Source organism: Galeopterus variegatus, unplaced genomic scaffold, assembly GCF_000696425.1.
Source record: "Galeopterus variegatus unplaced genomic scaffold, G_variegatus-3.0.2 Scaffold1104, whole genome shotgun sequence".
NCBI classification, from domain to species: domain Eukaryota; kingdom Metazoa; phylum Chordata; class Mammalia; order Dermoptera; family Cynocephalidae; genus Galeopterus; species Galeopterus variegatus.
In genome coordinates, this window is record NW_007727215.1 from 166,824 (window position 1) to 191,545 (window position 24,722).

General features: G+C 38.0%; 1 protein-coding gene across 1 annotated transcript in view; it reads right to left on the reverse strand.

The window, feature by feature from the left end:
• The window catches only part of SPEF2 (sperm flagellar 2), a 200,523-nt gene that overhangs the window by 40,163 nt on the left and 135,638 nt on the right, over window positions 1-24,722 (reverse strand). Inside the window, exons 27-30 of the mRNA XM_008574789.1 lie at window positions 20,684-20,831; window positions 18,585-18,713; window positions 16,529-16,667; window positions 13,681-13,910 (exon numbers count right to left, since the gene is read on the reverse strand). Of these exons, the coding sequence (XP_008573011.1) occupies window positions 13,681-13,910; window positions 16,529-16,667; window positions 18,585-18,713; window positions 20,684-20,831 (646 nt within the window). The remainder of the gene's footprint in view (window positions 1-13,680; window positions 13,911-16,528; window positions 16,668-18,584; window positions 18,714-20,683; window positions 20,832-24,722) is intronic.

Below are 24,722 nucleotides of genomic sequence, written 5' to 3' on the forward strand. Positions count from 1 at the left end.
GAACTGGTCTGTATGTGGGATCCGAACCCTCGGACGGGAGCGCCGCCGCGCTTCCCAAGCGGCGCACTATCCAGTGCGCCACCGGGCCGGCCCAGGAGTTCTATCAAACATTTAAAGAAGAATTAATACCAGTTCTCTTTAAACTTTAAAAAAAAATTGAAACAGAAGCCATTCTCTCAAACTCATTCTATGAGGCCAGCATCCCCCTGATACCAAAACCAGATAAAGATGCTAAAAGCAAAAAGAAAATTACAGGCAAATATCCCTGATGAATATAGATGCAAAAACCCTCAACAAAATATTAGTAACTAGAAAACAGAAACACATCAAAAAAGTTATACACCATGATCAAGTGTGATTCATCCCAGGGATTCAAGGTTGGTTCAACATACGCAAGTCAGTAAATGTGATACAGCACATCAACAAAACCAAGGACAAAAACCATATGATTATCTCAATATATGCAAAAAAGCATTTGACAAAATTCAACATCCCTTCATAGTAAAGACTGTCAGCAACTTAGGTATAGAAGGAAATTATCTCAACATGATAAAAGCCATTTATGACAAACCAATTGCCAATATCATCCTGAATGGGGAAAAGCTGCAAGCTTTTCCTTTAAGAACAGGAACAAGACAAGGATGCCCACTCTCACCACTCATATATTAGAAGTACTAGCCAGAGCATTCAGGCAAGAGAAAGAAACAAAGGGCATCCAGATTGGAAAGGACAAAGTCAAACTGTCCTTGTTTGTGAAGGACATGATTTTATATACAGAAACACCTACCAAAAACCTCTCAGAGCTGATTATCAATTTCAGTAATATTGCGGTATACAAAAATCAATACCCAAAAATCAATAGTGTTTTTATACTCCAGTAATGAACTAGCAGAAAAAGAAATCAAGAAAGCAAGCCCATTTACAATTGTTACCTAAAAAAATAAAATACCTAGGAATCGATTTAACCAAGGAGGTGAAAAATCTCTACAATGAGAACTACAAAACACTACTGAAAGAAATAAAAGAGGACACAAATAGGTGGAAAGACATACCATGCTCTTGGATGGGAAGAATTAACATTGTGAAAATGTCTATTCTATCTAAAGCAATCTACAGATTCAATACAATCTCCATCAAAATATCGATGACATACTTCACAGAAATAGAAAAAGCAATCCTAACATTCATATAGAACAACAAAAGGCCCTGAATAGCCATAGCAATCCTGAGCAAAACAAAAATAAAGCTGAGGCATTACACTACCTTACTTCAAATTATATTACAAAGCTACTGTAAACAAAACAGCATGGTACTTGCATAAAAACAGACACTCGGATCAATGGAACAGAATAGAAAATCTGGGAATCAACCCACATACTTGCAGCCAAATGATCTTTGACAAAGGCAACAAGAACATACACTGAGGAAAAGACTACCTCTTCAATAAATGGTGCTGGGAAAATCCAACATTCATATTTAGAAGAAAGAAACTGAATCAGTATCTCTCACCATATACCAAAATCAACTAAAAATGGATTAAAGACTTAAATATAAGACCTGAAACCATAAAGTTACTAAAAGAAAACACTCCAGGAAGTAGGACTTGGCAAAGACTTTATGAATACGACCCCAAAAGGACAAGTAACAACAGAAAAAAAATAAGCAAATGGGATTATATAAAACTAAAAACTTCTGCACAGCAAAGAAAGTAATCAACAGAGCAGAAAGACAATCTATGGAATGGGAGAAAATATTTGCAAACTATGCATCTGACAAGGGATTAATACCTAGAATATACAGAGAACTCTAACAACTATAAAGCAAAAAACCAAATAATCCAATTAAAAAGTGGGCAAAGGAGATGAATAGACATTTTTCAAAGAAAACAAACAAACACACACACATACACACACACACACACACAAAAAGAAAACATACAAATGGCCAAGAGGCACATGAAAAAATGTTCAGCATCATTAGTCATCAGGGAAATGTAAGTCAAAATCACATTGAGATATCACTTCACCCCAGTTAGATTGGCCACTATTAAAAAGACAGATAATCACAAAATCTGGCAAGGATGTGGAGAAAGGGGAACTATTCTACACTTTTATTGGGACTGCAAATTAGCACAACTATTATGGAAAACAGTATGGTGGTTCCTCAAACAACTACAGATAGAACTACCATATGATCCAGCAATCCCACTACTGGGTATATATCCAAAGAAATGGAAACTATCATGTTGAAGGGATACCTGCACTCCCATGTTCATTGTAGCTCTATTTACAATAGCCAAAATATGGAACTAACTAAGTGTCCATTGAAGGATGTCTGGATAAGGAGAATGTGGTATACATACAGAATGGAATACTACTTAGGCCATAAAAAAGAATGAAATTCTGCCATTTGCAGCAACATGGATGAGTCTGGAGAAAATTATGTTAAGTGAAGTAAGCCAGGTACAGAAAGAGAAATACCACAATTCTCACTCATAACTGGTGCTAAGAATGAAGGAAAGAGACAGATAGAAAGAAACAAAGATATAAAGAAAGAAAGAAAGACAAGACCACAAGAATACATTGAACTTTCAGAGGGAGAAAATAAACCTAAGGATACTAGAGATGGGGGGAAGAGAGGGAGGGGGTTTGGCGAGTGATAAATTGAGTAAAGGGCATAAAGAAAAATCACAATTTGTAATAATGAATATGCTAATTATAAATAATAAATATTTAAAAAATAAAATAAAAATTCTGGCAAGTGTGCAATATAATCACTGTCTCTGATTACTATGACACAAAACAAAAGGTTGTAAGACAATACTTTCAGTTTACATAGAAATTGTTTATCTGGGGATCTTAGTGTGAAATATGAAAATTATTTTAATATTTGATTTGTTACTTAAATAGCCAAGGCATGTGGTGATATGATTTTTATATCCTATAATAACGTAATAGATTTGCTTACGAATTTTGTTCATGGATAAAAAATGAAGCTCTCTCTTTCAGTGTGGCCCTAAGTTAGTTACTAATGCAACTCTTATTTAGGATCATCCAGGAAAAACAGTTGATTGTGTGCCAAGCCTACGGGAACTCAGATGGTAGTCATAGTCTGATCACTCTTAAAGACAACTCTCAGAAAGATGACATCAAAATAACACCATTTTTAGAAGCATATATCTCCACCCAAATAATATGAAAGAACGTGCACATACAGAATTGGAGTTAGAAAGTCACAGGAAACCCATCTTGAGATTTTTGCTTTGTATGTTTTGAAAATGCCAAATGCCTTTTGTGTTTGTTGTGAAGATGGGTTACTGTTTTACTTATAAATTTCAGGGTTTTGAAAATAATTTTATTTTTTTCTATGACCGATAACAAAGTCAATATTTGTCACATTGCTAATCACTCTCCTCATGGCTTTCTGAGTTTGATAAGCAATCCAAATTAGGTCTTGTGCCACCAGTTGAAGATCGTGTTCTTGTATTCCATAAATGGACAGCTTTTCTATGGTCAAAATTATTAATGTCTGGAGAATTCAACTGAATGATCAGGGCATCCGTCATACTCTCAGCCTTGATTTTAGCATGCGTTTGTGATTTGGTAAGTTTCATTTTTCTAAAGCCACGTTCTGCTTCAGCTGAACTTGCAGGGAGGGTCAGCACTAGGTCAACTAGTGTCAGGATATTCAGATACTTGTGTAAGTACATGGAATTCACAAAATCTCAGGTCAATTTTCGAATGTTCTGAAATCTAGGAGGGAGGATGAAAAATGTAAAAGATTGAGACTTCCAAGTTTTACTCAAATACTTATAAATATCAACTAGTTTACTCAGTTTGTTTTCTTAGGTGTCATAAATCTCTAATTTCAACATGCTCCATTTAGAGTCGACTTCATCAATTTTCACACTCGCAGCTTCTAATACTGGTTCATAATATGCAATTAGGATGGATGCCTCTTTTTCTCCAAATTCTTCAATCGAGATACAAAGAAAAAAAAGTCATGTATTTAAAAGAAACTTATACAGGCAATGAAAAATAGATTCAGAGTCAGCGCATACCTGGATTTATCTTGGCAGGCCACAATTTAAAGCTTCCAGTCATGGTTGCCCTTACCACATCTTGGCTAGCATCTCTGAAACAGCTTCGCGGTCTCTTGATAAGGTGTGTTAAAACCATGTTTCTCATGGCAGAAATGTTTTCTTTTCCTCTGAGGCAGTTGCCATGAAAGTGTGTGACTGAATCCAACCTGCGTTCTTTTGGCCCCGGTCTGGGCAAGAGAAAAATCACCCAAATAAAGAATTAAATGAAAAGGCACCTGGCAAACAATTTCCCAACTCAAACTGTCTGGTTTGACAGACCCTCAGATCCTCCCTGATCTCTCACCTTCTTTGATACATTTGGAGCATTTCCAGCATTGATTCTAAGGTGGCAAATATGTCAGCAATTAAGGAATTTCTGTCCTGACTGACATGGGACAGAATGCTAAGAACATTAATGACATCCATCAAGAAAAGGAAAAATCTAACAATGTTGGCTTGGAGAAGCAACTCTAGAAGTTCTTCAGCTTTCTGTTGACTGGTGTCGTTTCTGCCTTCACCTGCCTGTAACACAGGTTGGGAATAACATGGTGGTTATCTTTCTAAAAATTATTATTCCAAAGAGCTCAATAATATTATTTTCTGTTAATCTGAAAAAGAAAAATAATATAGTATTTCAAAATTACTTACTGAATGCAGTTGCTAAACAATAGCAGGATATCCCTTAAGAAAGTTCTGGAGGGCAGCCTGTAATCTGTGAAGGCACCTTCTACCTTCTATTTGAGAAGGCATCACAGGTCGAAGGTGAAGGTCTTTGAAGGCAGCTGTCAGAGAACTCTTATGAAAAGGAGAATTGCTATAGAAGTGATGAATTCTGTGAAGAAGGTCTTTGACACTGTTGTACAGGGGAATGCTCTGGAACACTGCCTTGTAAGATAGTTCAAGGTGATGTGCAAAGCAATATACAGTCTGCACACATGGTTGGATTTCTCTTAACAGCAGGGCCACTCCGTTGTTCTCTCCTGCTATGCCAGTGGTGCCAAAACCAACTTCCAAAACCAACCAGTTTCTTTGCCCAGTCTTGGCTTGACGGCCTAAGTTGAAGATTTCTCTTTAGAGTTTTTTCAATGGCATTTTTTATTGCCAGAGGATCCCCCTTTCTACTGTCTGTACCCCAACAACTTGACAATGCACTTTTCCTGCATGTGCAAACTGCACATAGACAAGTTCAGCTTCCCCAGTTAAAATGTCAATGATTCCATCACTGATGACAGAAAACAATTGACTTTTTTCTCTCTTAGATTAGTACTTTCTACTTCAGCAATAAAATATGTAAATGTTCTTGCTGATTCGTTAGTTCTGAATACTGGGCCAGTATCAACACCCTTCATGTCATGCAACTTGCACATCCAGATGAAATCTTTGAGGGGATGTCCGGTCTTGGCCATAGCATGATGTGATCTGAATAATTTCTCTAGTCTCCCAAGGGTTACTTTGCTCATGGTCCTCACCATTAGTTCTGTGGTGGCGCTGTTCACTGGAGAGCCACTTGTCGCTTCCACTAGTGAAGCTTCAGCATGAGCCTCACTGAGATGATGTGCACTGAGAAATTCAGTCCTGAAGTTGTCAGTGCCATAAAAAAGACTCACTTGACTTCCCCCTGACTTCACTCCATGCTTCCGACACAGGGCACAGAACATAAGATTTAATTATTCATCATATACAAGCCAAGGGTATTTTTTTGCCAAATTTTCAAAAATCGATTATTTCTGTTTGGAAGGTAATGGCCAAACTTCCGTGGCTTTTTCTGCTTTTTGGTGACTTGACTCACATCATCCGGAGTATCTCTGCCTTTAAAATAACTTCACGTTGTTATTTTAAATAATCACCATGTTTATCCACAGTTGTTATTTTAAATAATCACAGTGTCTACCCACAGTTTTGCTTAATCTTTGTCCCTGCCCCCCATTTGCTCATTATTTCTGGAAAAATTATCTTGAATGCTCATTACTTACCAGGCATTCTGGTAAGTGCTTTATCTGATTTATATTATTTAATACCCACAAGTCATTACTCCTATTTTATAGTTAAGAAAATGGACCAAGTATTATTATCACCATTCTATGAATAGGAAAATTAGGTCACAGAGAGGTTAATTAGTTTGTCCAACGTAGCAGTGCTTGTAAGCGGAGAAGCCGGGATTCATTAGTAAGCAGAATTACTCCAGAGCCCTCATGTTTACGCCTGTCACTACCGCAGGTTTCTCGTATGTGGAAAGGATGGTACAACCTTCTTTACTCTAGAATCCACTTCTCCATGTGTAAGAGGGACACTGCTTTTGGCACCAATTTCCTCCCCATGGTGAGAAACAAGAAGACTAGGGCACGCAGGTACGTCTGCGAGATCTGCCTTGGACATCTCTTCCCTCCTGCCTGCGTCCCATCTTCTCTGGCAACTGCACAGCAAACTTGTTAACTTACAAAAAGGGTGTCAGGTTTGAGACCTTTGCCAAGGGATTTTGTAAAGGAGCTGTGCATCCTGCCTCCTCTTTTCTCCCCCCAAAGGGGTAATTTTTGACACACATTTGATTATTTGTCAGGGAGGGAAACATTCATCTGGACAGAAGAACAAAAAATTAAAAATTACACAAAACAAAGTCCTCGAATACCAGTTTTTCCTTGAAGGCAGAGAGCCTAGTCCACATATATATGTACCCCAAACTCTTTGTCACTACTAATCATCAGATTATATTGTCCTATTTTATCATACCATGAAATAGTTGAATATATGTTTGTGTTATTTTATATTAAAATATCTCATGCTGACATACACTCTCAGTGTCTTTTTTTTTTTTTGTCACTGCTTTATGGTTCTAGCTTTGATTCTTCAAACAGATTTTTAACTCTTCTGCTCAGAGCTATACTTACTTCTTTTGTGCTCCATAATTACAACCTGATTTCAAAGCATTTGGTAGATGTTTAAGAAAATAAATCTCCCTTCCTAATTATTTTCATTATCTCATATCTCTTAATCTCTTTTAATCGAATATTTTTGACATTAGCTGATCTATCTCTGCCTTTCATACCTTATTTGCATCAAACTTCTACTTTGTCTTTAATCAGTCTTTTTCCAGTAGTTGTTAAAACTGACCCCTATTTTTTCAAATTCTAACTATTACTGTATTCCATTTAAAATCAGTCTTCTTGTAGTTGACAGCTAATTCCATCATATTCTTACCTAAGCTTGAGATACCTGTTGGTCTTTCACACTAGGCCTGCAGCACCATGTTGTCACCTGCTCTACACACGCAGTGGCGAATGAATGAATGATGGGATGAAAAAACAGGTCTCCTGCTGTTAAAGGAAGGGGCCTGAACTTTCACTACTGATTTAACTAGCTTTTATGTTTTTAGTTTTATGAACAGATTTTCCAGAAGATGTTATCTTGAATTCTGAGCATATACTTCCATTTGCCTCATGTAAATTCTCTGGCTCCATGTTTTATCTTGAAGTCACATTTGAAATTCTGCCCCTAGACAGTTTTAACAGATCCAAAGGATTCTGGGTTTACCAGCACATTCCTGCGATCTGATTCTGATCTAGTGGAGGGAGTTCATCCACTGGGAGAACCAGAGGGCATAGGGGGGTCAAACTCTGCTTTGCTGTAATCCCTAGATTTTGCCGCCTGGCAAGATATTCCTCTCAATAGTCTCCATTCTTCTATATCATCCTTTTTAAAGAAATCTTTCTGCATTTCTTGATTTGGGTAAATTGCAGACCAATTAAAGCAGTTTTCAGATCAAAATACTTACCTGCAAATATAGAGTATCATATTCTTATAATTTTCTCAGAGACATGAAGTCTGGAAAAATCCACAGAACTTTCTAGTTACCCCTTTCAGGCAACAACCCAGGTGCCCTTACTCCTGCCTCTTGGTTACTTAAGGGTTTGTACAGAGACTGACGGTGTCTGCTACTCTCTCAGACACAGTCTTTTCCCCTCTCAAATCCTTCTTCATGACAGCTGGCCCTGAACGCCTTTGTTAATCTGCTCCTATGTGTTCTCTGCAAGCCACTTGACACTTTCTAACCTGACCACAAGCTTTTTGTGGTCTCAGCTCCTGCCTGTCCCCGCTGGTCGGTTTGCTCGTCCCTAAATATGTCATGCAACCTCAAAATCTCCACATCTGCTCCATTTTCCCTTTTGCCTGAAATCCCCTCCCCCTACTTCTCTTCCTGGAAGGGTCAGTTTAAAAGCCTCCTCTGGGCTAATCCCCGAGCTGACCCACATAGACGTCAATGGCTACTTCTTCCTTTGAACTGGAAAAACCACGTAGCTGAATGAACTAGCTTAGCTACTACAGCCCAGAGTTCTGAATGTGTACTCTCTGTCTCTAAGACCAATCATTCTATCTAAGGGTCTACAAGAGGAGTTAGAAGGAGTCCTTGTCAGTTTTTAGAATAGTGTTACGGGCCTTGAAAAACTAAATGCAGCCTCTTCTGAAGAAAGAGTGAGAGTGTAGAATTTGCTGGACTGTGTTTCTCCAGATAGTCTCTCAGCAGAAGCCAAAATATAGCTATGAACCAAATCTCTACAGACATTGATGGCGTAATGATGGACTTACAAGGAAAGGAGTTCTTATGGTTTAAGTGGGGACAAAGGAACACTGCTAAAGTTAGTTAGTTTCCAAACTAACTCAATAAATAAAGTGTTCTAATTTCAATAGACTGCAAATTGCTTCTGTTGCAGAAAGGCTGTCTTCCTGAGGTACGTGTCACTTGATATTTGGAGACAAGATGGATCAACACAGGGTTTACTGCAGTACCCAAAATGCGTGCTTTTGTTTTGGATACTTGTAGTCCCTAAGGAGCCACATTACTTTATAGGTTAACCAGTGATGCAAATTTTTTTCTGGAAGCAATCTGGTGTAATATTGCAGGTGCCTACTAGGGTATGTGCATATTTGGGACACCAAGAGAGGAGCTCATGTGCTCTGATCACGAAAAATTGTTATTTTTTTTATAGTCAGAGTACATGAGCTCCTCTCTTCTAACCAAAATGTTAGATCAGGGTAATTTGGTTATATCTTCTGTTAATTACCCTGATTTGATCATCACACATTATATACATGTACTGAAATATAACTCTCTACCCCATAAGTATATATAATCAATAGATGTTGATTAAAAATTAATTCATTAATAAAGAATATTTTGCATTAATTTTGTATAATGTCATGTATTACATACTAATGTGGCATTCCTGTAATTATATAATTAAATCATAATGGCATATTATACTTAAATTGCACATTCTATGTGCTATACCCTTTCTAAACACTTCATGTATATTTATTATTTTAATCCTTATAACAACCCCATGAAATAAATATCTTTATTATCTCTACTTTACAGATGAGGAAAGTGAGGAAGAGAGAGATAAAATGACTTATCCAAGGTCATATGACAATCAGAGCTGCCTAACTCCAGCTATCCCATCATAGGCTGAGGAGGGTAAGAAGTGAATTAACATTTGGAAAATGATCGTATAGGATGACACATAGAGACCATGCTAAATAGGCTAATTGTATTTCAGAAAACATTCACCAAACCTCACTCTGTGTTGGGAGTATGCTCATGGGTATGGTTCCTGGGACAATCAGTGAAAAGAATGGCTTGCTGATTCATGGCTGTCTCTTACTCAAGCTACTCCTACGATTCTGAGGTATGGATCTTTGCTGGGTGGCATGAAAAATGCAACCACTATCAATTGTTTCATTGCATTTTGCATGATCTTATTTGACTATCATGCATAAGGTCATTTTTTTTTTCTGGCATACTTGTGACAATCATATCAACAAATGGTATTTTTGTCTAAGCACTACCTTTACCAAAGGGGATTTAGAATCAAAAGAAGTGGCAGAATTTGACCAGAAAAGGAGTGCAGACTATAAGAATTACAGTAATGATGCATTTTCAATTTTACACTACCTTTAGTAAGGGCTATCATAATGAAGATATTTGTTTTCAAGTAGATTAGCCAGTACTCAGCAGAAAACTCCTTAAACCTTAGTTCTTTCCATTTATTTCCTGATGCTAGCTACTCACAAATATTTATTCAGTCACTTGTTTTAATCAAGATTACCCATTTCTCTCAGCAATTGTATTTGTGTAGCATAATTAAAAATTGCAAACTATAATTTAATAACATCAACACTCCTTATAAATTTGCTTAAAAAATCTTAGTGTGGGCCTGCTAACATAATGACTATCATATGCAAATATGTATGTTTTTTCCCAGGGAAAAAATCCATCTGTTCATCATATTTTAATATATTTTAGTCAACTTGAAAGTTGCATATTAGATATCATAGATTGCATGGGCATATATAAAATAGTACAAGAAAATGTTCATACTTCTTCCTCCAAGGTTTTGTTCCACAAAATTTTCCCTGAGAAACCTCACTGCACTCTGATTCTCCTTTGCTTTGCATTCCTGAGCATGCTTAGTATGGCTTAGAAATAACAGCAACTTTCACGTTCAAGCAGAAAGTTCTGCAGGATCACACATTTAGAAATGTACCATATTCACCCAGTTTCTCCTACTTTCAAAGCTTTTTCACTTCAACAATGATTTGCTTTCAAAATTGTACAGTTCTAGGGTAAATACAATGGAAGGTATCATAGAAGACTTTTCCAGTTCTTGGAAGAAGTACAGTAAAAGTTTTTATTTAAAACATGGATGGGTGTGTATCATTTAAGGCAGGGAACAACAATTGCAAAACTAAGGAAGAAAGACTAAAGCCAGAGAATACTTTATGGAGCAGGAGAAATGGGGACAAGGGGTGAGTGGTAACTGTCGGACTTCCTCAGGGAGGGCAATGTCAAAGTTTGGATCCTGACTGCAAGGGTGCCAGTAAAGAACCTCCAATTCTGTGACTCTAGGGTGCAGAAAATGGAATGATATTACTGTTACCTTCCCTTTATAATAATAATAGCAAAAATAAAAAGAGTGAACAGTTCTTTTACTGATAAAATATCTGACACTGTGATAAGTATTTTACATATGCCTAAAAAGCAACATCAGCAACATATATTCTTTCAAATGATGTAGTTGAGCTAATAAAGAAAAGGGTTTAAACTGCTTGCTCGTAGACTGCAACTCACTTTGAATCATCAGAATCCCCAAATCTCACAGTATTATACAGCATTGTAAATTCCGTGGTAATTACAGCTGTTATTCTTACATTTGTGTAAGCTCTCCAGCGTCGGGGGGTGGAGGTGCTTCTTCAGACAGAGCAAGGCTGCCCTTGCATTTGCCTGCAGTTCATGCAGTTGGGGAAGGAAAAGCAGAGCAGTCTCCTACCGGTCCCCTAACATCCATACTCTTGTACTCATGCCTCATATCTATAGGTTTTCTAGTGGCTGTTTCCCTAACTTCAAGTATCCTCTGTATCCTTGCCACCAAATCACTCTTTATTCTCTGTAATTTCTCCCTCCAAGGTCTGGCTCCACAAAGTTTTCTCTGCCCACCCTCACTGCACGCTGATTCTCCTTTGTTTTGCATTCTTGAGCACTTTTATAAATTTCATATTCTGTCCCAGAAAGAACTCAAATAGTTTATATTTTCTTCTTCTTTGCTTGCTTTTTGAATTACACCCTAAGCTCCCTTGCTCCCTAGGGCAAGCGGTTTTCTCTTTACTTCTGCTTTTATTTTTATTTTTTTAATGTATCTGTTTCCCTTCCTTCCTTTCTGCTCCCTCCCTCCCTATTCTACCATATTCTGAAAACAGATAAATGTATCTGTTGACATCTTTTTGTCCCAAGGGTTTCTAGAGTTAATCTGCTAAGATATACACGTGTCAAGTTACAACTGCTGTATGTTATTTATTTTTAAACTTTTAGCTGAAACGTGAGCTCTGGTTTTGCGGTTGGATCCAAGAATGTATTACCCTTATCATCATGAATAGTAGGGGGTCCCTTCTGAAAAGGAACCATTTATGAGTGGTTAATAATTTTCAAAATCCACTCACACCTACTCAAATGCTCCCAAATACTTCCAGTTTTTACCTACTAATTAGGTGATCTCCTTCCAGTCCCCATAGTGTAAGATTAAAGCAAATCATATTTCGTGTTTAGAATCTTTTTACATGTGTCTTTTTATTTTACGTGTGAAAAATAGCACGGATAAAATGAAGAGCAAAAGCAACACTGGAGAGGGGGATATGTAATAAAAGGTCATTATGAAGCTCACACAATGGAGAAGATGAACTCTGCCTGACTGAGGGTCATATTTCGTGTTTAGAATCTTTTTACATGTGTCTTTTTATTTTACGTGTGAAAAATAGCATGGATAAAATGAAGAGCAAAAGCAACACTGGAGAGGGGGATATGTAATAAAAGGTCATTATGAAGCTCACACAATGGAGAAGATGAACTCCGCCTGACTGAGGCACTGAAGGGATTTCATGGGCTGGCTGTATACAGTTGGGATTTTTTTTGTACTTGCTGATGGCCACATTTCTTTTGTGCCCAAATGCGGCCAATCTGAGCCAGTGTCCATCACAGCTGCAGTGTGTGCTTTTATACTGTGGAGGTGTGAAGCCTGCTTAAGCTGACCCATGCCGGCACAGGGGTTCACCCAGGCACACACATGCACACATGTGCAAAAACACACACACACATACGCGCGCACACACAAACCTATTTCACCCATTGGGCTTGATTGGGCTTGGTGAGGAAACCTTCAGACTTAAAGTAATGCTGTTTTTACCAATAGCACAGGGGTTCACCCAGGCACACACATGCACACATGTGCAAAAACACACACACACATACGCGTGCACACACAAACCTATTTCACCCATTGGGCTTGATTGGGCTTGGTGAGGAAACCTTCAGACTTAAAGTAATGCTGTTTTTACCAATAATATTTGACATGGACTTCTGGAAATATTGAATATTTTCTAAAAATGAAATTTTAGAAGTAGAATATGTTGGAAGATAAAATAAACCTGTTTATGAGAGACAACTTAGTTCAGTGAGAAGGGGCAAGAAATTTGAATCTACAGACTTTTGAATGATATATGACCACAAGCAAATTGCTCAGCTGCTTTGACACTCTATGTCCAGACTATAAAATGGAGATGATAATCCCACATGATCTGTCTGAATTATTTATGATATCAATTGATGGAACTCACTGAAGAATATCTGAAAGTAGAAAGAACCTGGATAAAAAAGGCCTGTGCAGATGCAATAGAGCTATCATGATAAAATGTGAAGGAATTAAATAATTTGTGTGCAGAAAATAACATGTACATATACACGTGCACAAATTAATTAGTCAACTAAGCAAATACATGTTAACAGCTTATTTGGTTCTGCTCATAGTCTATGAGAGGAGAATTACCAGGAATGAGGATCAGCACGCCATTCAAATATTAATCACTGTGATTCTCTTGCTTGTTTAATTCATGTCTATGTTCTATGAATCAAATATTTGATAAACTAAAACAAAGTAAGGGCTTGTTGTAGTGCCATGCAATTCCATAGAGCTGATTTTACTTATAGGCAAGTGATTGTCATCCTGGTTGGTCTTTACCCATTTTTATGCTCTTTTCATAAGAATTATTTTTCCTACCTTTAGGTGCCATATCTAAGAACTGATCTCGAAGACTGTCAAGCTGTTCAATGGTCAGGGTGCCATTTTCTTCCTTTTCTACAGGTGGAGGACGTATTGGTGGGGGAGAATCTGGGAAGACTTTTATATCGCCATTAATGAAGAAGTCTTCTTGGCTTAAATAAAGTTCATTCTGAATTTTTGAGGATGTTTCAATATGATAGCGAGCTACCTCAGTTAATTTTTCTACACTGAAAGTGGTAAAATAAATAGGATTATGACCATTAAAGATACTATTAGATTAATAGTGTTTGCTTATAAGACAAACATAGAAATGAACACATTATACAGCTAAGTTAAACAATTAAATCTACATGTTTAAAAATTTCAATTTTCCTCAAACTTATGTTGTAAAAAGATAGGGTATACATACGTGCAGATTAAAGACAAAATACATGGCTATTATATAGCTAATAGTTACACATTTTATACAAAACTTAACAGAAAAGATTCATTAAATATGGTTTTTTGTTAGTATTGGTATTTATTTTACTATATAAGCAAGATTATATCAAGGGTTATATTTCATTCTAAGTGTAAACCACAATAAAGTTATGGTAAAATACCCTGTAAAATATGACTGTTAGAATAATACATTTATTTGGAATCAGGATAAGCTATAAAGTAAATCAAATCTGATAATGTATTTCTAGAAGAATGGCTTTAGTCCAACTTTATGTCAAGGGGTTGGATGTTATCTAAGGCACAGTTGTCAGAATAGCCTCTGATGCATACAATCCATTAAAGTTGCTTTGCTATGTTCACGAAGATAGAAGATCATCACAGGAAGGAACCACTATGGTGCAGTGGAAAGAGGACTGGGAGCTGAGTTCTCATTCTAGGAGGACATTCTCTAGCTGTGGGTCCTGGGGTAAGTCATCTAAGCTCTCTGCATTTACTTATCTTTGCAATGGAGCCATTAACACATCACTCCCTGCCTCATGGTTATTATTGTGAAATCACAAAGGGCATGGATTTAAACTGTTCTGGGGATACAGTTGTAGTTAATGGCTCAGTTAAAGGCCATTTTAAAGGCCAGAATGAAAAGTTCAATATCACTGTATTGAAGAAAAGATCGTGTTTATATCTTACAATGAAAGAGTGAACATCACAGGAAAATGCATATTTAATCTTCTTTTATATAGTTCAGGAACACCAAATATACCATATTCTGAAAATTTTAAAAACAATATTAGTTGCTGTCTTTCAAAAGATGTCCTTAAATTCAACTCCAGAATGTGAATGCTGTCTTTGCGAGTGTCCATGTAGTATGTAATAGCTAATTAGTTTATGCTTTAGGGTGTTCATGTGCTGGGGGACACAGGAGAAGGGCATCAGATGTTATAGAGGATACAAGACCGACTCGAAATGTAGACTGAGGCCCAGCCACAGCCACGATATCAAAACAGGTGTGCGCCACCTAGTGGAAGGTTACTAAGAGTGATCTCAGCAATGGGAGGGGGAAAAAGGGACCTGATAGCGCTACCGACTCGAAATGTAGACTGAGGCCCAGCCACAGCCACGATATCAAAACAGGTGTGCGCCATCTAGTGGAAGGTTACTAAGAGTGATCTCAGCAATGGGAGGGGGAAAAAGGGACCTGATAGCGCTTTTTCTTTTTTCTTTTTGGTATTATGTTCCTAGGTTTTAACTTCTTGTGGCCACAATACATGACAGCATCTGTAGATTCAGAGGGCAGATATATATACACAGTGAAAATCTGAGAAATATGAGTACATCTGATAAAAATAATATGCATTTACACTTATGGCCCATGAATGGGAGCCATGAATCCTAAGAATGAAGAAGATATGCTTTCATGTGTAAGTGGCAGGCAGAGAACAGAACTGAATATTACTGCTCTGTGGTGCTGATGAGTAACTGACCTGGCTATCCAGTAGTAAAATTATTTTAAGCATTACTGCAGTAAGGTTACCAGACTGAGATATGTATGTGCTTGTATTTTATTTTATTTTGTTTTACTATGGAGAATAGTTCTAAACAAGGAAAGATTTTACTGCAGAACTTTCCTTACGGGACAAGGACCACAGAAAACAAACCATAGCAACTTTTTTAGATGACAATTATTGCTTCTGATAATACCTGCCATTTGAATCCTATTTACAGATCAACTTCTGAATTTTCAATAAATGTTTATTGCAAACTGTAGTGCATCACAGAATCTGGATCTAGTAGAAACCTCTGGTCTCCTAGACAATAAGGTCTCCTGACTCTCAGATGGGAGCTATTTCTACTCTGCTGAGCTGACTCTTTATACCTCTTTGGGGAGAACTCACTGTCTTTCACTAACAATGAAAGTCTGCAAAGCCTTTGGCTCTCAACAGAAAAGTGGAAATGGGTGTTACTCTTACAAGGGAAGCAATCAGCCTAACTGGTAAAACATTCCAGTGAATGATTTCTTTATGTCCCATTACTTGGCTCTGACTAATAGGAAGTCTGGCATTAGAAAGATATGAAGCATTATTTTACTTCTGAAAAATATTTAAAAACTACCTATTATCTTGTAAACAAAGGTTCTCATGGAGCAGTGTAAAACTGAACTCATAAATAACATGCAAAACTGGATATTGCAATAGGACACTTTGATACATGATTTACTGTTTAAAAAGAGTCAATACAAATGTAACAGCAAAGCTCACTGCATGTGTTTATACATGTGATTTCCTCAAAGGTCAAAATTTATATTTGAAAATGTAATTTAAAGTTGTAAACACCTTAAAAATCTTTGTCAATTTTGGCACTCAGGAATTAATGAAGTGTATTTTTAAAAAGCCATGCAGTACTTTACCTGGCCATTTCATTCAAGTACTTCTCACCAAGCCATTTTTCCATAAGTTTATATACATTGACCACCTTTGTTACTAAATCTTCGAGGACAGCCAATGTTTTTGTCTTTATCAGTTCAAGTCGAAACTGTGTGGCTATCTCTATTTAAAAAGGAAAATAAGGATTTTTAAATTTATTTATGTACATGTATTTTCTGATAAACTGAATTCACTTTTAAACCAATCATGCTTCAAGTTTTCAAGCTTTAGGAGCTCAGTTGACATACCATTGTAGATAAGGTAATATATTATCCAACTCATTGAGAAGCAAAATGTAACGTGTGGTAGAGTCATTTGAGAAATTATCTAAACCAAAATTATAATTGACCTTTGTATTTATTGCACTTTGTAGCACTATACTCTATGATAAATGGAATGAGAAAACACACATAGATTTCTGTGTTTTCTGGATTTCAAAAGTGGAGAGAGGAACAGTCTCTTGTTTATCTCCCTACTTTAGAAACCGGAGGTTGACGATGCCATCGTATTTCTCAGCGCTGCTATAACTAGGACAAAACCTATGTGTTTCTGAGCCTGTTGCTGTTCCTGGCACATATTAAGGACTGCAGGGTTTACTCCAAAATACCTTTCCAAACTCTCTTCTTTGCTTTTACCATTGCCACCGGCCTAGTTTGGGCACTATTGGTTCTCACCTAAACTATTGCAGTAGCTTCAGTCCTGCTTTTTCTAACTTCTTTTCCCCACCTCAAATCCATATCTACCTCCACACTATACAGAGTAATCCGTCTCACATGCAGATGTGATCATAATTGCTCTTCTGCTCAGAATTTTTCACTAGCTCCCAGTTGCCAAAGGGAAAATCTAACTTTCTTGACAGGACCTATATGACCCTCCATGGTCTGGCCTCCCCATCCCCAAGAATATGCCATGAATTTTACTGTGGGGATTATAGAAGCAGGTGATAGTAGGATGAAGGCAGGTGGGGAGAGAAAAGCTCGTGGAATCCTGTACGCTCCTTCCCAGAATATGCCTCATAGTCCTGAGCTACTCACTGCAGGTCACCAACTATGCTACTTACCCCTTTCTCTGCCTTGGCACGTATGTCTCCTCTCCATTCTTGCCCCAATTTGTCCCCTGGGCAAGCTTTTCCATATCCTTCCAGTTCAGCTCAAGCACTCATTCCTCTGGGAGGTCTTTCTTGACTCCCCCGGGCTCCCTTTTTCTTGTATGCTTATCCCAGTATCACAGCATAAGTGATTGTTTGCATTTCTCTTCCTCTAGATTGGGTTTTATTTTTTGTTTGTGCATATATATGTGTGTGTCTCTAATAATTACTGCAGGACTTGGCACACAGTAGAAACTCAATTAAACATTTATTATATGAATGAATGAATTTTGTCAGTACACTAAGGATCATATACTGAATGAACTGAAAGATGAAATATACACACAGAAAACCACTGAAATCAGATGTGGGGACAGGTAGTGGGGGAGAAGCATGTGTCCTGACTTTAATGATGAAACAGGTTTCCCTGTGTTCAACTTACTCCAGATTTTACTGTGGGGATTATAAAAGCATGTGGTAGTAGGATGGAGGGGGGTGGGGAGAGAAAAGTTCTTGGAAAGATTCATATTATCTTTTAATTCTATTTTCCCACAGACTTTTTGGACTACCTTCTTATAACAGTCAAATCTGGGCCAACCCCGTGGCTTACTCGGGAGAGTGTGGCCCTGGGAGCGCTGAGGCTGCAGGTTCGGATCCCATATAGGGATGGCTGGTGCGCCCACTGGCTGAGCGCAGTGCGGGCAACACCAAGCCAAGGGTTACGATCCCCTTACCGGTCACAAAAAAAATAAAAATAAAAATAAAAAATAACAGTCAAATCTGGTCTTCATAGGGTCAAATGAAAGCAATCAACTGAATCCTGTACTATTGACTTGGTTTGCTTTGTGCTCTCATGGACCCAGCCTGAGGCGAGTGAAGAGCTAGCTGTGTGCAGTGTGCCTACTGGTCTACTTTCTACTGAAAAGCACATCTCAGTTGCTTCCTATTGCTACCTTCAAACTGCAGGGCAGCAAGATGTTCCTCCTTTATTTTGAGCCTCAGTTCATTTTTCCTTTCGATTTCGGCGATTTCCTCGTCTGTTACTATTACAGAAGTGGCTTCTGCTACAGGTGGTGATCTACCTAGAAAGGCAATGAAACATGCTGGGTAAACTATCTACATACAAGTGTATGCACATGGTACTTGGGCAAAATGAGTACAAAGCAAAATTTGTAGAGCTATAAACCTCCAGTGATTTGGAAATGAGGATGGTCCTTCCAGTGTGAGTGATCAAATATTGATAGTCCTTCCTTGAGAATTCTCCATGTGGTATCTGGGCTGGACTCAAAAACACCCCATGTGTGTAGCATCATCAAAAACGAGGTGTGTAGCAAGTGCAGAGATGGCTTCATACTCCAAAGTTGGTGAAATTCAGAATTTGGGGACAGAAATGCATAAACCCCCAACATACTGTAGATGCCATTAGCGACCACTTCATAAAGCATGGTTCATATTAGAAAAGTGTTTCCCAGTCTTCACTAAGAACAGACCAGAGAATAACCTCAAGGAGATATGGCTGAAATGTAGGTGATGGTCAAGAATCTGTAACCTACTTAATTATCTTTTAATCAGTACTTAATTACAAACATTTCAGTGGTTACATATGAGAATTCAAAAATAAGAATTTGTCAGTATTTGTATGAGCATTTACTCCTGGGAGATGGCCTGTGATTCTAGGTGCAGGCCCAGTTTACACAATTCTGTTTAGTTCAACAAATCTTTCTTGAGGGTCTGATCTCAAGGGGTTCAAATCTTGTGAAGAAGATGTAAATGTAAATGAAGAAACTGCAATTAGATATGTTTGCTGCAATGATAGATGATTGTATATATTGCAGATGAAGGAGAGTCAATCTTTCTGGATTTCTGTTTTATCATATGTAAAGTTAAGGGATTGACTCAACCAGATAACTCGTTAAAGTAAATGGAAGCATCTCCTTTCAGTGCTGCGTATTTCTTTTACTCTGGATTTCTGTTTTATCATATGTAAAGTTAAGGGATTGACTCAACCAGATAACTCGTTAAAATAAATGGAAGCATCTCCTTTCAGTGCTGCGTATTTCTTTTACCTTTACCCTCTGAGATGGACCAGCGTGCTGCACTCTTTACTGAGGTTGCTACCCTTCTCTTTGCTTCAGAGTCCACCAACCTCCCCCTCCTGCAGCTCTCGTGCCTTCCCTAAACTCCTACTCATGGCCGCTTAAATGGACTCCATCTGGAGTCCCCTGTGTCCCCAGATGAAGTGAGGTGACCTCGTCCTCAAAGTACCTGCACCACCCTTATCAACAATGATTGGTCAAATGTCTGTCTCTGCTGCTAGACTATAGCTCGGTCAGGGCAGGAACCATGGTTTTGATTTTGGTTTTTATTTTTAATTCACTATTGTGTCCTTGGCACCCAATGTGGAATGTTTCACGTGGCAGGTGACTTATTAACATGTCATGAGCAATCGATGAATGGAGTGACTTTAGCTCATGTGCTTCCCCTTCCTCCTCACTTGCCTCAGGTTTACCTCGAAATGTATGAGAGGAAACATTCAGAGGGGAGGGTATTGTTTGCACCAGAGCTACCCCAAGTTTAACTGGAGGTCTCTCCCAAGCTGAGTTTTCTTCCCTCTTAATTTCCTGTCTTGCCTCTGAGGCAGAGATTTAGGCAAGAGACCTCCAGAAGAGAACGACTTGCTTGAATTAAAGTGCCCCTGAAACTTACGTACGTGTAGTTTTTAACTTCTCTTGGTTACTGCACCAGGTGTCAACCACTTTGCACAGACTTTTCAGATTAGAGGTTCTTTAAATATGTTCAAAACTGTCTTTGAGGTTTATTTTGGATAAACCTGGGTATATCTGGCTTTTTGGATAAACAAATTAGGTGGGACAGGTACGCAGTATGATTTGCCAACTAACGCCACATCTCAAAGAAGCCGGAGTCTCTAGTTTAAACCTAATGAACAGTATTCTAGTGTCTTAGAGTCCAATGTGCCTGGTTAAATGCCTGTTTTCTACCAAGGAGAGGTTAAGCATCTAGGTAGGGTTCTGTGTGTCAAAACCATAAATACCTTTTGTTTTGCTGTCTTCTTTTTTTTTCTTAGGTGGTGGTGGGGGTACCTTTTTATTTGCAGCCATCTGAGGAGATTTTTCTTTGACGTCTGCTGGCTGGTTTTCTTTTTCTTCTTCCATGACTCTTTGGTGAATTTCAGCTGCCACCTTGTCGTATAACAGTCATATTTCAGTTAATGCAACATTCATAAAATATGATAACTACTTGGGTTCAGTCATCACTAGATTCCATTATCACTAGATTCCGTTGAAACCTCCTTCCACGGCAAACAACCATGACCATGTACTGAGTCTTTACAAAATACACACTGTGATAGTTTACTTACATGGAAGCCTGGCCCTGTCCCAGGACATGGCTTCTCCGCAGCCATCTGTGTGGGGACTGCTCACTTTCTTTAGCCCTACCTGCAAAGCATCCCTGTCTTTCCTCATGGCCACCTCCAGACTGTGACACCATGGTTATGAAAAACTTCCTTTCCTTTTAATCTCAGACTCCATGGATTTAACACCTGCTATTCTTCTAAGTTCCTGTTATCTCTTAGTCTCTAATCAGGGGCATTTTCCTAAATAGTGTTTCTTAACTTTTTTCACAACTGACTCCTTACAGAGTTTTTTGAAATTTTCTTCTAATTGCATCTCCTCCCATGAAATTTTAATACTATAGAAGTGTATTTGCTTATGTACTCTGTGTACATCTGCATTGTATACATAAAATGAGAAAGATTTTTTTCATGCCCCCCAACCAATTTTTGGGAATGCTTGCCTGATATTAATTGTCATGGACACCTGAATCCTGGGCTTCCATTCTACTTGAATGCTGGACCTTACCCTGGAAAACTCGGTGTTTGTGGGGATGGTCTGTCTTGGGGGCTAACTTCACCCTTCTGAGCTTCCTCATTCGGCTGACTTTCAGCTTCTCACCATCCCAGCAAGCCTCTCCTTTCATTCTTGTCAGTGTCCCAGGTTGAGAGATCAATTGTACTTCCCCCCGTCCTAGCTGCAGAATGGGGAAGCTCTGTCCTTTCCCATCCAGGAGGGCTGGGCACTGCAGAGGCTGGCTCTGCACGTAAGGCCACAGACTTTTATTAACTGAGTAATTCACAGTGTAATTCCTAGGGTAACCATTAAGTGAATTAGTGTGTGTTACTTCCAAGCTAACATAAGGAAAAAAAATAAAATAATTTAAAATATTCGATCCAATAGAGAAAAGAAAGGACAGAAAAATATTCAAGACAAGCAATTCAAATGGAAAACACATAACAAGATGATAGATTTATAGCCAAATATATCTACAACTACATTAAATTAAAAAGGGCAAAATGATCTCTATAAAAGAAAATAATTATTAGATTTTTTTTAAAAAAGGCATATGATGCTTTTAAGAATACAGAAGTGATCTCTCATTATTGACCCAGGAGGAGAATAGGGTAGTGTGATGGAGGTCATCCAGTGGCCACCATAGAATCCCAGACCCCTGATGTGGAAGCTTAGAGGCTCAGCCCTCCGTACGCTGGTAGGTACCAATCCATCAAACCCTCTCCTAAACTGCTGGAGATTGGTTACTGCATTTTCTGTGTGCATTACCAATTTCAATGCCTTGGCTAATGCCATTTTCCTTCCTAAAATATGCTCCTCTTTCCTTCTATTTGCTTTAATCCTAGATTTTCTTTAAGTCTTCATAACTAACTCATTCCTTGATTCCTGACCAGTTAGTTGTCTCTTTCCTGAAGCCCTAACCTTGTGTGATCATATGGTCTTCCAATTCTTGTCACAGTTATTGTCTCTCCCACTCATTTGGCTCTTGGTAACTAGGTTACTACTTGTAATTTTTATCTTGTTAGTTTTCTGCCTGAATAGTTAACTAGATCCTAAAATTTTTTATATACCGCACACTTAGCATCATGACTACATCTACCATAATACTAAGCCCTCAATACAGTCTTGAGATACTGCTGCTACACTGATGATGCTGATGTTAATATTAACGGTGATGGTAGTGAAAATGATGATCACCGTAAAGACCACATTGAGTATCAAGCACCAGAGAGTGGGAAACCAGGTGTAGGAGCTCTAGAAAATAAATATACAAATTGTTCTAATTGTTAATTGAGCTACATAAACATAATCTACAAGTGTGATGAATCCATTAAAATTACCTGGGGCAATGACATTTAAAAATATTACATTCTCAGAAAAAGAGGCTCATACAGCACAAAGAGCACTGGCTACACCTCTTGATTAAGCTGTCTGATTTTAGGAAAATCATTTAACCTCTATGAATCTTCAATCCCTTATCTGTAATATGGGAGATATTCCACCTATCTTTCCTTTCTTGAATGGTTGAAAAGATCTAATGAAATAACATATATGAAAGTGTTTTAGAAACTGTAAATACAAGAGATCATTATGTTAAGAAATTTATTTAAAATTGTACCACTTTCCTTGTGGACTTTTTAAAACCTCATAGGAAGAAGGCCTGTTTAGTAATTAATATTACTAATAACTATATTTAGATCTTGCTTTTATATGTTTCTAATGTCACATGTCCTTAAGGGAATTTTGAGTTCCAAATGAGATAGATGTGACTCAGTAAATTGTTGTGAGGCAAACAGTACTAGGTGAGATTAGTGCAATTAAAATGAAAGCACTTTAAAGCAGGCTTTTTTTCTGCACAGCAGTTTTACCAACAGCTACCCATTTAGCAGGCTATGTTAATTTTAAGGAAAACTTCCTTCTAATTAGCAGGTATGTAATGATTTCAAAGAAACAAGTCATATTTAACACTCACAATGTCAAGGCATTATGTCTAAAGTTCTTTCCAGCCTTACAAGCTAGATAGCTGAATGTGTTGTGAATTATGTTAATTTTTGAAAGACCCAGAGGTCTTTGAGGAAAGTGGACTGGAAAAATGCAGATAATTATGTTGCATAATTATGCATATAATTATCATCATTATCATCATCATCATCATCATCACCATCATCATCATCATCACAAGGTTGTTTACAAAGGAGAAAAATCCAATTTTAAAGGAAATTGCTAACTTACTATGCTTTGCAAGAACAGATTAAAAAATAAATTGCTTGCAATTTAGGGAGGAGTGTTAACAAATCTGCTTTCAGCTTTACTAAGAATTTGAAAGTACAGTATATAGCCTGAAATCCATTTTTATTTAAAGGTGTCTGGTAAAAAAGAAAAAAAAACAAACAAAAAACCACTGGCTTGCTCTCTGAAACCTTTCTGTGTCTCTCCAAAGTTCTGTTGATATTCAAGAAGCTACAAGGTGCTTTCTGCATAATATGATTAATTTAAAAGGAAGCCCATTGATTAATAAGCATTTATTGGGCATCCCCTATGTGCTATGAGCATAGCACAGGTGCTCAGAGCTACAGAGAATACAAAGAAGGAGGCCTGGCTTAGCTCTGGGGAGTTGAAGCTTAGCATCGAAGCCCATTTGGAGGGTGGGTTGAGACTTCACACTTGTGGAACAGGTGGGGACAGTTACATGCTGAGCCATGGGGCGAGAAGTGCAGCAGGAACTTGGAGAAGGCAGGAACTGACTGGTCCATCTCACCCACAGGACTGTAAGGGTCTTCGAGAGCAGAGACTGCACGTAGTTCCTCTTTCTATTCATCTCCACCAATCCCATTCTTTCTCCTCCTGTCCCCTCACCATGTTCTCCCTAGAAATAATATCAGGCTTGGACATAGTAAGCACCTGAATAAATAAATAAGCCCTCATGGGCCCCCATTTCCTCACCAGTTACTTTATTGAGATTTTAAAGTTTTCAGCTTTATGTTGCTACTGCCTCCACAGTGTGTGTGTTTTGTTTCTTTCTTTGGGATTCTTTTCTCAGCTCTCATTTCTTGGGGCTACTTTTATAAATGCCCTGGGCCACTCCAGGACCAGTTGGACTTATTGCAAAAGGTCCCATATTTCTAAATGCAGGCACAAGTTCTGAGACAAAGTTTTTTTTTTTCTTTTTTTTTTTTTTTCCTTTTTGTCTTTTTTCGTGACCGGCAACTGATCGCAACCCTC